The sequence below is a fragment of the Theropithecus gelada genome, chromosome 14 (genome assembly GCF_003255815.1).
Source record: "Theropithecus gelada isolate Dixy chromosome 14, Tgel_1.0, whole genome shotgun sequence".
NCBI lineage: Eukaryota > Metazoa > Chordata > Mammalia > Primates > Cercopithecidae > Theropithecus > Theropithecus gelada.
The window spans coordinates 78299219-78314946 of NC_037682.1; the positions used below are offsets into that span (position 1 = coordinate 78299219).

The 15728-nt window shown below is 39.1% G+C and overlaps 1 protein-coding gene across 3 annotated transcripts in view; it reads left to right on the forward strand.

Annotated features, from left to right (window-relative positions):
- Positions 1-6721: 6721 nt before the first annotated feature.
- EED (embryonic ectoderm development) overlaps positions 6722-15728 on the forward strand; it is a 35859-nt gene continuing 26852 nt past the window's right edge. For all 3 annotated transcript variants that reach the window (XM_025358273.1, XM_025358274.1, XM_025358275.1), the window contains exons 1-3: positions 6722-7681; positions 12631-12783; positions 14798-14890. In XM_025358273.1, the coding sequence (XP_025214058.1) occupies positions 7568-7681; positions 12631-12783; positions 14798-14890 (360 nt within the window). In that variant the 5' untranslated portion in view covers positions 6722-7567. The remainder of the gene's footprint in view (positions 7682-12630; positions 12784-14797; positions 14891-15728) is intronic.

A 15728-nucleotide genomic window follows, 5' to 3' on the forward strand; every position in this document is an offset into this window, starting at 1 on the left:
TCTCTCTTTTTTCTTTTTCTTAGCAACAGGGTCTTGCCCTGTCTCCAAAGCTGCAACCTCGAATGCCTGGACTCAAGTGATCCTCCTGACTCAGCCTCCTGAGTAGCTGGGACTGCGGGCACACACCACCATGCCTGGCTAATTTTCTAATTGTATTTTTTAAGAGATGAGGTGCCCCCTGTGACTGAGGCTGGTCTCAAAGTTCAGGCCTCAAGCAATCCTCCCATCTCAGCCTCCCGAGTAGATGAGTCATGCATCCCTTTAACAACAAGAAATGCTTTATGCATTGCGCTACATTGCGCTACCATGTTGTTACTGCCATCACATCAATAGGCAATAGGAAATTTTCAACTCCATTATAATCTTACGGGACCGCTGTGCATGTAGTCCATCATCGTGTGAAATGTCATTAGGCAGCACATGACTGTATGTGGTAAACAAAGGCACTGCATAATTACAAGGGAGATTTCACTCAAGCTCTAAGTGATCCTAATCAACTTTTCTTTAGCCACAAGAGAGTGTTCTTTGCTAATGTTCGGAATGTAGTGTTTGCATCCAGTAGACTGTCTGTGTCTCAGACTTTTGTCAGGGTAACACTGACAAAAATTTTCTTTCCAAGCTAATTCTCACCTCTTCATGACGTCTTCTTATATTTCCACCAAGTTACTCCCCTACCTGTTCTGTCATAGTACTGTATTCTCTGTTGAATATTTCTATTATAGCACTAGGTAGCATTAAAATTATTTATGAAGGTTGTTTTCTAACAGAGAGCTGTAAGTATTAGTGTTTAAAAGGACCAGCACTTGGGTCAATGAGATCTGGGTTTGAATTCTGATTCTCCCACTTACTTGTTGAATGGCCTTTGTCTAATCCCTTAACCTCTGTGAGCTACAGTGCCTCTGTAAGACGTGGATAATATAGTACCAGATTTATAGTGATATTGAGAGCATTAAATGGCATGCTGTGTAGAAAGCATTTTGCACAGTACCAGACACACAGAAAACACTTAGTAAAGTAGGTCTTACTGATCATCTTTGCAGTTAGCTTGACAGTAAAGAATCCCATGTCTAGGACATCCATTATACAGCCTCACTTTTATTCTTAGTGGTTTATCTACATTGGTTTTGTTGTTGTTGTTGTTTGTTTTTTTATTTGGTTGGTTTTTTTGTTTGTTTGTTTTTTGCGACAAGGCCTCACTCTGTCACCCAGGCTGGAGTGCAGTGGCATGATCGCTGCAGCCTTGACCTCCCAGGTTTAGGTGATCTTCTCACCTCAGCCTCCCAAGTAGTTGGGACTACAGGTGTGTGCCACCATGCCCGGCTAATTTTTTTGTATTTTTATTTATAGACACAAGGTCTCCTTATGTTACCCAAGCTGGTCTCGAAATCCTGGGCTCAAGCGATCCTCCTGCCTCTGTTAGGATTATAGGCGTGAGCCACTGCGCCTGGCAGTTTATCTACTTTGGAAAGCAAAAGCACTCTCTCTCTTTTAAGATTTTTTTGCCATTAGTTAGTGAACAGATTTTCTAAGACAACTAGTCTTAGAAAAGACACTGGTCTTTTGTCATTTAGACCAGTGGTTGTCAAAGTGTGATCTTTGAATCAGCAGTACTGGTATCACCTGTGAGTTTGTTAGACATGCACATTGAGAGGCTGGATCCCAACCCAGTGTATCAGAGTCTCTGGAGATGGGGACCAGGCAACTGTGATTTAACAAGCTATCCAGATGATTCTGAATTCTGTTACAATTTCAGAACCATTGACTAGACAGTATTTTCCTTTAACATACAGTATTTTTCTTTAAAAGCTAATAACAGATTTTGTTTTTGTTTTTGTTTTTGAGATGGAGTCTTGCTTTGTTGCCCAGGCTGGAGTGCAGTGGTTCAATCTCTGCTCACTGCAACCTCCACATCCTGGGTTCAAGAGATTCTCCTGTATCAGCCTCCTGAGTAGCTGGGATTTCAGGCACCCACCACCATGCCCAGCTAATTTTTACATTTTTAATACAGACAGATTTCACCATGTTGGCCAGGCTGGTCTCGAACACCTGAGCTCAAATGATCTGCCCACCTCAGCCTCCCAAAGTGCTGAGATTACAGGCATGAGCCACCACGCCCGGCCATAAAAGCTAATGACAATATTTAAAAGCTAAATGTAGTATTTGAAAGCTAAAGGCAGCATTTTTCTTTAAAAGCTAATGTTGTTTTATACATCTAGAAAACATTATGCTGAGCAAAAGAAGCCAGAAACAAAAGAGAACATACTGAATTATTCTATTTATATAAAGTTCTACAATAGGCAAATTAATATGCTAATATAGGCAAAACAGAATAGTGGCTGCCTGGGGAGAAAGAGAGGAGAGGTTTGACTGGGAAGAGGCACGAGAGAACTTTCTGAAGTGTCGGAAAGCTCCATCTGTATCTTGATGGTGTGTGGATTATATGGGTGTATGCCTGTGTCAAAACACATGGAACTATATACTTGAGATCTGTACATTTCACTGTATATAAGTGAAATAAATACAAACAAAGAGTTAAAATAAAATAATGCCATTCTAATTCCTTCTGTATAAGTCTCATCAATAGGAGATATATAAGAAGGTCTATAAGATCCTCCATGATCTGGCCCCTTACCTCCTTTTCTAGCCTTATCTGTTACCACACTTTTGTCACCTTCTCTTTTCAGTCCTTCACCAACACTGACCTTTCAGTGTACCAATGGCATTTGTACCCTCCTTATATTCCTGCCCCAGGACCTTTGCACATGCTGTTATCACTCCCTAGAATGTTTCTTCTGCTCGTCTTAATGGGAGACTGGTTAACTCCCATTCTTCTTTTAGTTCCACTCTTCTGTTTCTCATTATACATGTCCATGGAAACTTTGTCCAGCTGCTGTGTATGCCTGTGCAGCTTGTTCATCTAAACAAGGGTTTCCAGCTGAGGTGACGACTAAAACTAAAATCAAGTTTGTGCTCCACTCACAAAGCCTTGCACATGGAGCAGGGTTGTAACAATCTGGAAAAGGGGGTGCCTTTTTCTAATTTACGAAAGTCATTGTTTGCTTGCCAAGCTTTACCTACTCTGGGCTCTTTCTGTTATATCCTTTCAAAAACCAGCACAAAGATACCATATGGGCTAGCAGCATCTCTGACCTTGTATTCCCCCTTCATACCACTTACCACAGTAATTTCACATTTATTTGATTAATGCTTGTTTGCCCTACTTGTGAATAAGCATGATGACAGCAGGAAATTGTCTGGTTTTGCTTATTGTCAAGTTTCCTCAGCACCTGGAACAATGTTGGGCACATAGTAGTTACCAGTAAATATATATATATTAAATCTATTTGTTATTTCTTTTTTTTTTTAGACGGAGTTTCACTCTTGTCGCCCAGGCTGGAGTGCAATGGCATGATCTTAGCTCACTGCAGCCTCCACCTCCCGGTTTCAAGCTATTCTCTCACCTCAGCCTCCCGAGTAGCAGGGATTACAGGCACCAGCCACCATGTCAGGCTAATTTTTGTATTTTTAGTAGAGATGGAGTTTCACCATGTTAGCCAGGCTAGTCTTGAACTCTTGACCTCAGGTGAGCCACCTGCCTCAGCCTCTCAAAGTGCTGGGATTATAGGCATGAGCCACCACGCCTGGCCGCCCCATTCGTTATTTCTTAATGCTGGATGAATATTCGGTTGCTTGAAGGTAGAGACTGTGTCTTATTTTCTTTTTTTATTGTCCCCTCCTCCCCATTGCCCCTGGAATTACCATACTGCTTTGCACGTAAATGGCATTCAGTAAATTCTTCCTGATTGATTTGAAAACGTTCAAAGAAGCCATATGATGTTCTGTTCATAGAAAACCAGATCTGCAAGCATATGATTACACATTGCATGAATGATGATGAACAGCTGCTATTTATGAAGCAGAAGAGACAAAAATGTTGAATGAATGAGAAATAGACTTCAGATGAAATGGGAAGGATTTAATTTAGCTTTTGAAACTCATTTCCTGATATGAAGCTTACAAGATACAAGGAGACAATGCCAAGGAAGGCTGTGAATTTTTTCTATATAACTAAATGATCTTGGAAAGTTCCAAGATGATCAACCACTTACTTGAAGGCTAAGGGGTATTTCTTACTGAATTCTCAACAGTCAAATATGAGATAGATATTTTAAAGTAAGTTTTTATTTTGGAATACTATTACAGAAAGTTTACTAAAAACAAAGATAGCATAGAGGGTTCCTGTATTGCCCTCATCCAGTTTCCCTCATTATTAACATCTTATATTACCATGGTACATTTGTCAAAATTAAGACTGAAATCTGTACATTACTATAAACTATGCTATAGATTCTTTGTTTGTTTTCCCAGTTGTATCTTCTTTCTGTCCCAAGTGAGATAGCTTTTTAAAGTTCTTTGATACCTTATAAACAAATCTGTGGTCTAAAGACCAAGCTCTGTGCATACAATTACATAAATTTAGACCTGCCTGGGTCCCTCATCTTGAGGTAAAAGTGCTTTGGCTTTCCAATCAATAGAACACAATCTCTAGTTTTGTCACTTGAACAGCTGTGTATCTTTGGGCATACTGTTTACTTATCCTAAGTCTTAGTTTTCTCATTTGTAAAATGTAGACCTATCCAACTGTGATGGTTCCTGAGATCTTTCACAGTAGGAGAATGCAGTGTTGAGAAACTTATGATTTTTTCTTTTTTAGAGAAGTAGGTCTCCCTATGCAGCCCAGCCTGGCTTTGATATCCTGGGCTCAAGCAATCTTCCTGCCTTAGTCTCTTGAGTAGCTGAAACTACAGGTACACATCAATGCACTCAGCAAAACTTATTTTTAATAGGTAATTAGACTTCTGTGGTTATTAAATTAATACCACAAAAGTAGTACTCTGCATAGAATACCTGTGACATTTTACATATCTTAAATTAGTAACAAAGACTCTCCTCTGAGCCCTCTTCTCCCTCATCCTGTCTAGCTTGCCTCGCTCAGCTATAGCAAGAATTCTGAGTCAGTTTAGAGAGAAACCCACACCCTTGATATCTGATCACCCTGGCCTTTTTTCAGCACAAATTCTGTTAAGTTGGTTTAGCAAAAATTTCCCCATCCGTGATGTCTCTTCTTAGTAATTTTCCAACCACCAACCCCTCCAACTCTGCTCCTTGACTATAAATTCCCACTCCTTGCTGTAATTTGGAGTTGAGCCTGATCTCTCTCCTATTGTGATAGTCTTGACATCTATCAAAATAGTCCTGAATTAAGTGTTCCTTACTATTTTAACAAGTGTCAGAATATTTTTTCTTTAATGTAGTAACAATAATGTAGTAATATAAACTAATTTCCATTTATCACCCAATTCATCAGAAACATTTTTAAAATGGTTTTTTAAACATTCAAGTTTTAATAAGCCTCTTTAAAATATTTTTGCTTTGTTACAGATAATATGAATGCTGTAAGGCATTTTTCTACCATATGCGTCCTTTATCCAAATGTTCAGCACTTTTCTAATCTTATGACTAGACGTTGACTCCCACTTCCCAGCTCCCACTAATCTCTCACACACGGAGTAATTTTAATTTGAAATGCTGTAGTTGATTATCCTTTACTTGTAGAACTATATTTCAGAAACATCCTTCCTTTTATTGGGAAAGATGTTCTCAACAAAGGGAAGGATGTTTCTGTCTGCTGATGAAAATGTCATACCAAAGCACATCTTACTTTCTCAGGAGCTTACTCTACTCTACTCTCATCTCTTCCTCACCAACTGAGGAGTGCTTAGTAGTGCCTGGAACATTGGAAGTGCTGAACAAATGACTGCAGTCATTGAGACCTCAACTTTAATTTTTTTCAGCTTCATTTCAAAGTCTTCACTGCAAAAACCTCTTATTCTGACCTGCCGTTGCTTTACCTCCTTTTCTCATTCTCAACCAAGAGTTGTCTCTTTATCTGCAAAAGAAAGAGTGACTTGCAATCTGCAGATAAGGAAACTGATGTCCTGGTTATAAAGTTATCATGCAGAAATAATTCATGTATACTGGAATTTTATGGATGGTGCACTCTAGGTGGGTAATGACGTCTAAAAGAGAAAAGATATACAACATCAAGTAGGTGCCCAAGAAATGGTAGGTCCCTTCCTACTTCCTCATTTTTACAGATGAGGACATTTTTACAGAAGCCCGAATAGATAAGTAGTCACAATCATGTTCTAAGAAAAAAAAAAAAGGGTGGCGGATGCCGTATTTTATTTTTCATCATTCTCCGTTTCCTGCTACTCATTCAGTTATGGTTTCATGGCCCATATAATAATTCCACAAGGCTCACCAATGTTATCTGCCACCTGCTAGAGAATAGATATAGTAACAGAGACAAATATTTTGGTGAAGTATAACAGTTGTGTTGCCTTCTAGAATTTCATTGTATCTAATGTGCAAAAACAAACAAAACATTGTCGGTTAAGTCTCACAGTCTCATAATAGTTGGAGATGAGCACTGATTCTTAGGCCTTGGCGCAGTTCAGGGCCTATCATACTTTAGCAGCTAAAAAGAGCACTTCGGCTGTAACTCATTGGAATCTAGCTTCGTAATTTTCGGATATTTCTATTTAAGTCTTAACCATTAATGGCAGCAACTGGGAAGGATAATCATTCATTACAATAAATAGTCAACAGAATAAATATCCGACAAGAATTTATGAAACGTCTAGAGTATAATCTGCAGCGCTTTGAAATCCACCCTGGGATTCGGAAACCGGGGAGAAAACTACCTGGTTCAGCAAACGAGAATTCAAACAGAGGAGGGGCTTGGAGGAGGCGGGTCTCCACGAACCCAGCGCAAGAGTACGCCACGGCGCCTGCGCATCCCCTGAAGGGTACTTTCCATTCGCCAGATGGGGGAAGTCAGGGGGAAGCAGGTTACTGTTTTTGTATTTCTATCTTCAAGGAAGAATTAGATTATGAATAGTTCTGTGAATTGTCAGGAAGCGCTATCATCCAAGTCCAAGATTAAGGAAACGTGGCATGCACAGCTAAAGCAAGAGGTGACGTCTTGTATCTTCCCCCATTTCGTGGGACATTGGTGGTGTAGCCCATTCCACAGACTTTCGCTCCCTAGCAGCGGGTCGGAGATCGAAGGAACGGGCCAATTGCGGCTGAAACGTCTTTGGAAGGAGGAAGGGGGTGAGGGAGCATCCCTTTGAGTTTCGCCTCTTCCCGAGGCGGTGGTGGGAAGGGAGACATACTTAATACTGCCCTCTTAATCCAACGGATCTTACATCGTGTAGACTGCCGGGAGGGCGGCGGGAAAAGGGCAAGACGGGAATTGGGGAAGGGAACGAGCCAGGAAGCCGCGCGGGAGGGCGCGCGCGCGCGCCCCTTTTTCAGCAGTGTGGCGGGGTCGCACGCACGCCCGCCTCGGCGGCTGGGCGCGATTTGCGACAGTGGGGGGGGCGGTGGAGGTGGCGGCGGCAGCGGCAACTTTGCGGCAAGCTCGGGCCGGGCTTGCTTGACGGCGGTGTGGCGGAGGCCCCGCCCCAGGCGGCAGGAACCTGGAGGGAGGCGGAGGAATATGTCCGAGAGGGAAGTGTCGACTGCGCCGGCGGGAACAGACATGCCTGCGGCGAAGAAGCAGAAGCTGAGCAGTGACGAGAACAGCAACCCAGACCTCTCTGGAGACGAGAATGTAAGTGCAGCTCCTGGCAGTTAAGAGACTCCGGAGTAAAAGTTTTAAATTCTTTTAAAACGGGGGGCGCGGGGACGAGCGGGCTGCTGTGGGGGGAGGGAGAGGTGTCACTCAGGAAAACGCGGGCGTGCGGGAGAAAATCGAAATTGTCTACGGGGATTTTGATGTGGGGCCGAGAGCAAACAGAAACTAGGCGAAGGAGAGTGGTTCTAGTGTTTGCCTGGGTCTGAGAGGTCTGCCCTGAAATCAGTTTGCTTGTGATGGGGAGTGTTTTGGCCTTTGGGGAGATTTAAGGGGAGAGTGCGGGTCTGAGATTCTAATAGTTTAAAAGGCAAGTTAGAGACTTTTCTAAGAAAGTTGGAAGGATGGGGCAGAGTTAGAGACCCTGTTAAAGGAGCGTTAAGGGTTGTCACTCTAAGACCCTTGTGGAATTTTCAGGTTGGAAAGAGATCTTCGATTTGCGGAGTTTGGGGGACTTTATTAAAGGGGGTTTTGTGTCCGCCTCCGTCCTGTCCGCGGAGACCGGGTGCGCCTGAAGGTCGCCTTTTCTGTAGGAGGAGCCGAATTGAGAGGATCGATTTTTGATTTGGGGGTGGGGAGTGACTACTTTTGAGGAAGGAGTAAGAGTGGGCGATTTCTTCTTTGAATGTTTTTACTTAAGATAAAGGGAGGGCGACCTGGAAGAATTTAGGCAACAGTGGTATAGGCAGATGTATTTAAGGATGGGCTCCTGGCTTCGCCAAGTGCGAGATGTTTTACAATCAGATTTTTTTTAAGTTCTGAAATGGATATTCGTAATCATTCGGTACCAACATTTAACCCAACTGAGTTTTAGTTGACTCACCAGTAAGAGCCGAATTGACATAAATAAGCTTTCAGTTTCATGTTTTAGGTTGATAACCAGTAGGGTCAACGAAATATCTTGACAATTTATTCAAAGATATTACTCCAAAAGGTGATTCTCCTTCTCATGATATATGACAACTTGTGACTATCTTAAAAATCCTTAAAATGTTTCAGAAGAGTGGCGTTAAGTTCTTCATTTTCTCAGTTTGGCTAGTTTTAGGAATAAATGTTACATCTTCCACATTTAGTTTCTAAATTCTATGTCATAATTCCTAGCTGGAACATGTAATGGTGTCATGACTAAGATGGGAAAGGATTCTTTTTGCAGAGACAAGATAGATATTCTTGGGATTGTCAGTTTGTGGGATCTTAGACTTGAAATTTCAGGAAGCTTGGGTGTTAAGTGTTACTTTTGTATTTTTCCCCCGATTGTGCGCCCCAATCTCCCTGTACATTGGGATCGAACATTTTTTACCCTCTTTTTATTATTTAGAGACCGTTCATTTTATTTCTGCATTTTCTTAAATTTCCCTAGGCAGATTAGAGTATTAAGAGCACAGATGCTGGATCCAAGTGATAGGTTAAAATTTCTGCTCTGTTATCTTGACCTTGAGCTTGACTGACATAATTGTCTTAGTTTCTTAAAAATGAGGATGGTGTTGTGTGGTATTTACCTCATAGAGTATTTGTAAGCATTAAATGAGTTAATATAGCTAAAGTACTAAGAAGAGTGTCTGCCCCATGGTAAGTACTATATACGTGTTATTTATTTATAATAATTACTACTACTTATTTATGATTACATAGAATAATATTTCTGGTCCTTCCACATACTTAATAATCAAGCAAAATATAATGAAACTGTCAAACCTGTTTAGAATGAAGAAACTTGCAGAAGACAAAATAAAGCTTATTTTCTTCTTGCAGACCCTTAAAGGAAAACATATTCTTTGTTGCCGTTTTAAAGCTGTTCAAGACCAAATGATTGGATTAGCTTTTGTTTTGGTTCCTCCATTTGGATAGACTTAATTTTGTGTCTGTGTGTGTGTGTGTGTGTGCGCGCGCGCGCGCATCCCTTGGAAGCCTTAATCTTGTAGAGTCTTTTCAAAATAACATTTTCAGATGTGTGAAATACAGGATATGAGGTTGCAAACAAATTCAGTTATAAAATTGTACACCATTTTATAAAATATTTCTAAAATTTTAGATGTAGCACTATACTATATGTAGTTTATTAGCACATTAAGTAACAAGATCTAGCAGTGGGTCAGATAGTAGTGATGGGCATAAACACTTTTTCGAAGTATAATATAAAAATATTTGATTTCCATTGGTGACAGAGTCACAACTTCAGTAACATTAAGCATGTATGTTACCTAGATAATAATAGAAGGAAGTGCTAAATTGTAAAGGTGGCAAAAATTAAGATGCAAATTTTTTTCCCCATTTGAGTTCACATGCCTTCTGAATTTCATCCATGTACTCCTGACTTAGGGGCAGTAGTAAGGTAAGGGAGTAGAGAACATTGTATAAAAATGAGTTCAGAAAAAATAAGAGCAATAGTTTTACTCTTCAGGGCGCCAGATAATGGCAAAAGGCCAAAGCAGATGGGGGAAGAATATGTTTTTGAGTTAGAGTTAAGGTAACTTGAGCAGTTACTACTGGTAATGTGAGTCGGAGAATTATAGGCACATATTTTAAATTTATTGTGTATGTTATCTGCCATTTTATTGAACTTTTTGAGATCATATGACTGCAAAATAGTTGGCTTCTGCAAGAGTACTAATGGATGCCTTGGTAGTAAGATCAGAGGACTGAATCTAGAGACTTGTCTTTTTGCTTAAGCAAAAGCAGAGATGCAGGGCATCTCTGTGGCAAGATGCAGGTACAAATTACTGCCCTGTGTCTGTTTCCTCGTTGGGCAAGTGAAGATGGTAGTACCATGTCTGTTGCACAGTATCATTCTTTACTTTGAGAAGGGAATAGGATGGAAGTCAGCCTGTGCATACATTAGACACTCAGCAAAGACTTGATTTTAGTTTAAAGATAAAATGGAAGCATGTTGGCTGTATTACATTTTCATTTGATTCCATCTTGATTTGCCTTTGGAGGAGATGGGTAAATTAAGTGGTCAGAAGTAAAATAAGCAATGTGCCCTATTAACGAGTGTTTTGTGTGGCCTCTTTACACAATGTAAAGCTCAGTGTTTAGCCAGAATGTAAAGAAACTGGTATATAAAAATGTCTTAGAGGTTTTAAAATTTCATTTCTCTAGTGTTAAAAGGTAATTTTACAGAAAAAATGGTAAGTGAACACATGTTAAACCTTTTACTCAGAGGGAACCAGGCAAATGTTAATATGGTAATGGTTAACCCGCAAAATCAAAACAGTACAAATTTATTAATATATGGAGTAAGGAATGGAGAGATGAGTTCCAAATGGAGACAGAAACTTTTTTTTCCCTTGAGTGGAAGGGAAGACATTTTGAACCTCTACTGTAGAGACAAAATTTACATGTCTATCAGTTATTCATAATGAAAAAAGAGTTGTGGCTGAGTACAGTGGCTCATACCTGTAATCCCAGCACTTTAGGTGGCTGAGGTGGGAGAATCCTTTGAGTCCAGGAGTTTGAGACCAGCCTGGGCAACATGGTGAAACTCCGTCTCTACCAAAAATTAGCTGGGTGTGGTGGCCAGCTTCTGTTGTCCCAGGTACTCAGGAGGCTAAGGTGGGGGGAGGATCACTTGAGTCTGGGAGGTGGAGGTTGCATTGAACCAAAGACACAGTGGGCTACAGAGGGAGAGCCTGTCTCAAAAAAGAGTTATAGCTCAGAGACATAGTGGAGGGCTATAGTCTGCTAACTTGGAAGGGTGTGCTATATAGATAATGCATAGTTTTCCACTGAGACACAGAATTGTTTTCTACATTTGATTTTAATTATGTGAATACAACTGAAAAGGTGAAGAGAAAAAGTGGTTAAAATACCATTTTCTATTTCTGTAAAGACTAATGACATTTACATTAAATTACAATTCAAATATTTGTTGAGTACCTACTGCTTGCTACACACCTATTTGATTTATGATATTTATTTAACCTTCTATATAAAACCAACTTTAGGAAGCAATAATTTAGAAATAGCCCCTAAAGCAGTGTTTCCTAGACTGTTTAATAGGCATTTCATGGAAAAAAAGGCTTCCTCTGGAATGTATTTTAGAACTGCTGCCCTAAGGTGATAGATTTAAATAAATCTTTTCTTTCCAAAGGAGACATTGGAATCTGTAATCAGGAGGTAGTGGAATCCTCTTCTGAGATTAGAGAGCTGAGATTAGAGGGCCACTCGTGTGTGAGAGAAGGTATGAATTAGGAGAATTTTCAAGGTTTCCTGCAGTCATTTCTTTCTTTGGAAGGATTTTACTTTAATTGTGATGGAGGGTCTCTGGAGTTCTGATAAATGAGTATTACTATCACTTTAGAACGAGACAGTTTTAACTTGTAAATAGCATAGAATATATGTAGCAGTTTTAAAAAATTCTAAATGGTTTGCGTTATAAGCAGAATTTGAATAACAGGATTTTAAAAAGTGACATCTAACGTAGAAGCCATTAACACTCCTGCTTCAAACGGCTACCCAGCTCCATGCTCCAGACTGAGCAGCAGTCAAATAAATTATGAAGACATATACATCAGTCAGATTTAAGAGTCACAGCTTTGGGGTGAAATTCCAGCAACCCTTACCAGCCAAGAGACCAGTTAGGCTTTTTCAACACTTCCAGTACCTTTTGTAAAGAGCTGTAAAGATAGTTAATCTTTACAGTGTATTAAAGTGACTGGAACAGACCAGTGCCTTATTAAAGACAGTATTACTCTTCCATTATTCTCATTAGTATTTATTTCATTTTCATTTTTGCTGAAATATAAAATATCTACAAACCTTCTAACGTGTAGCCGGATTTTGTTTATGCTTATGTGGAGGCATGAATACATTTTTTTCTTCTTGCAGAAATTATTTCTCTTAGGTCAGTCGGCATCTTCCCAATAGTTATTTACTGCTAAAAACAATATTGCTGTTTCATGTAATTTTTCCTCATTTATTGCTTACAGGATGACGCTGTCAGTATAGAAAGTGGTACAAACACTGAACGCCCTGATACACCTACAAACACGCCAAATGCACCTGGAAGGAAAAGTTGGGGAAAGGGAAAATGGAAGTCAAAGAAATGCAAATATTCTTTCAAATGTGTAAATAGTCTCAAGGTATGTGCAAAAAGACAGATCCTTTGGGCTGAATGCTAGGCTTCAGAAATTATTTCTCTGTGGCATGCATTTCGTACTGAGGATACTCTGTCAAGTTGTAAATATATTAAAGTTACAGTGTTTTGAAGGGTTTTTTTTTTGTGGTTCAGACTGCATATCTATTACAGTCCATTCCATGTTTAGTTGTTTGGTTTTGTTTTTTGTTGTTTTAATTTAAATATGTGACACTGGGTGTTGCAGGATGTTTTTGCTTTACTGTTTGTATTTGAATTAAAGATTTGGGGAACTATTACTCTTCATATTTTGGTAAAACTTAAAAAACATAAGCCACTTCTGGCATCAGTTTTTAAAAAGAACTGAATGTAACCCATTAACTTTGAGCAAGTATAAATTGAAACAGATGTTTTACTTTTGTACAGTTTCTGTCCTTTGTTTTATTTGTAACTGTTTTCAAATAAAAAGGTGTAAAAATTTTTAAACTTTTTAATATTAAATTTTTGGGGAAAAGATGGTTGGGGTTATTTAAGTTAATGTGTCCCCAATAGCATTTTTATTTATAAAAAGGGTTACTGGTGTTTAACATATTTTCTTTTATATATGTACAGTTTGTTTTTTAAATGTGAGGTTATTTTTTTCTATACTGAGGAAAAATGTGTATTATCTCGTACATATGTAAGTTAAAACCCCTGAATATCGAAATATATTTTTTTATAAGTAAAGTCTTGGGAAAGCATGAGAAACTATGACTGTAACATTTTTCTGTCTGTGTAGCAAAAATTCGATGCTCAGTGTGTCAGATTTTACTCCTGTAAAAGGAGAGAAATTAATCTCAGCCTATTTTTAAAAAGTGAATTATAGTTTCATGTGCATCCTTCTTTACATTAACGTACTACTTTTAAGTATTGTACCTGGAAGATGTTTTTAGCTGCCTTTTATACTTAAGGTAGTATTTCAGCGGCTGGGCGCGGTGGCTCACGCCTGTAATCCCAGCACTTTGGGAGGCCGAGGCGGGCGGATCACGAGGTCAGGAGATCGAGACCATCCTGGCTAACCCGGTGAAACCCCGTCTCTACTAAAAATGCAAAAAATTAGCCTGGCGAGGCGGCGGGCGCCTGTAGTCCCAGCTACTCGGGAGGCTGAGGCAGGAGAATGGCGTGAACCCGGGAGGCGGAGCTTGCAGTGAGCCGAGATCGCGCCACTGCACTCCAGCCTGGGCGACTAAGCGAGACTCTGTCTCAAAAAAAAAAAAAAAAAAAAGGTAGTATTTCAGAATCCTAAAGCTGTGGCTTTTCAAATGATGAGAAAATGAAAGTTGTACTTTAAAAGTGAAAACAATGCCTTAAACTGAACGTGAAAGTCAGTGTTAAATGCCAGAAGATGGCCAGTAAAATCCTAAAGCTGAAAAATAACTTTGTGAACAAAAGTGAATAGTTGTTCTTTGTCCATCTCCTATAGCCTCCTGGTAACTGTGAAGTTACAGTTTATTTCTTCCCCTAGTCCCCAGTGTTCAGATATTCTGGTTCTGACTAACAGAAAACAGTGTTTTGAGTGGAGTCTGCTATGCTTCACTTTACAAGGGAAAAATTTAGTCTTATAAAATTTAGTGAATGCCAGAGACGCTATTAAGGCCATTTGTTAATTTCCTATTTCAGAAAAATAAATTGTGTCCTTTTGTGTCCACCAAAATTATCTGGTTTATTGTGATTCAGCATATGATTGTCTTAAGAAAATAAAAGGCAAATATTATAAGTGTTTTCATAGGTAAGTGGTTATTACCTAACTTGTGATTTCAGCCTTTGGTTGTGATAAAACTTTATCATACACAATATTTTAAAATGTGAAAACTAGACTAGTAGATATCTTTTAATTTTAGTGTCAAAAGTTAGCTTATGTATGATACACAAAATAAGGATTGCATTTTGGAAAAAAGTTAGAAGGGGATAGGTTAGTTTACTATAATTTTCTGGTTTGTAAGTTACATTAATTTTTTTCTTATTTCATGATTATTTTATAGGAAGATCATAACCAACCATTGTTTGGAGTTCAATTTAACTGGCACAGTAAAGAAGGAGATCCGTTAGTGTTTGCAACTGTAGGAAGCAACAGAGTGAGTGTTAAGGGGTCTATTTAGTATTTGACTTGATTTCCAGATCTCGTGTTAATGTAATATTGAAATAGAATAGTTTCAAAGTACATTTTGTGAAGCTGGTTTAAATTGATTCTCTTATGTAAGTGAAGCTTTCTAGAAATTAATTAAAACTGGTATGCATGGCTGAAAATACATCTTTATTTAATATATTACCCCTAATTATTTATGAAACAGGTTTTATATTTGTATTTGTCTTCATAAATATTTGGTTGAAAGAATTGGTGTCCTTTCTAAAGTGATTTTGATATTTATCATTCAAATAGCATAAGAACTGGCTGTGATTTTTTAAAATTAAGGTAATTAATGACTCTGTAAATGAAAGCATAAATCCAGTAGATTTAAATAAGTTATTGGGATGTTTTAGTTATTTGCAGTAAACATTTGAGTTTGCTTTTTTTTTTTTTTTGAGACAGGTAATGTTTGGTGGTGGTTTTTGTTGTTGGTGGTGGTGGTGGTTGTTTTTGAGAGAGAGTCTTACTCTTTCCTCCAGGATGGAGTGCAGTGGCTAATCAAGGCTTACTGCAGCCTCAACTTCTGGGGCTCAGGTGATCCTTCCACATCAGCCTTCTTAGTAGCTACAGGCATGCCCTACCATGCACTACCATCCCTGGCTAATATTTTTGTAGAGATGGGGTTTCACCATGTTGCCCATGCTGGTTTTGAACTCTTGGGCTCAAGCAATCTACCTGCCTTGGCCTCCCAAAGAGCTGGAGTTGCAGTCATGAGCCACCATGTCCAGCCTTTTAAGGAAATTTTATAATGAGATGTAAGGCTCTAGGCCTTTTACTGTTTGACA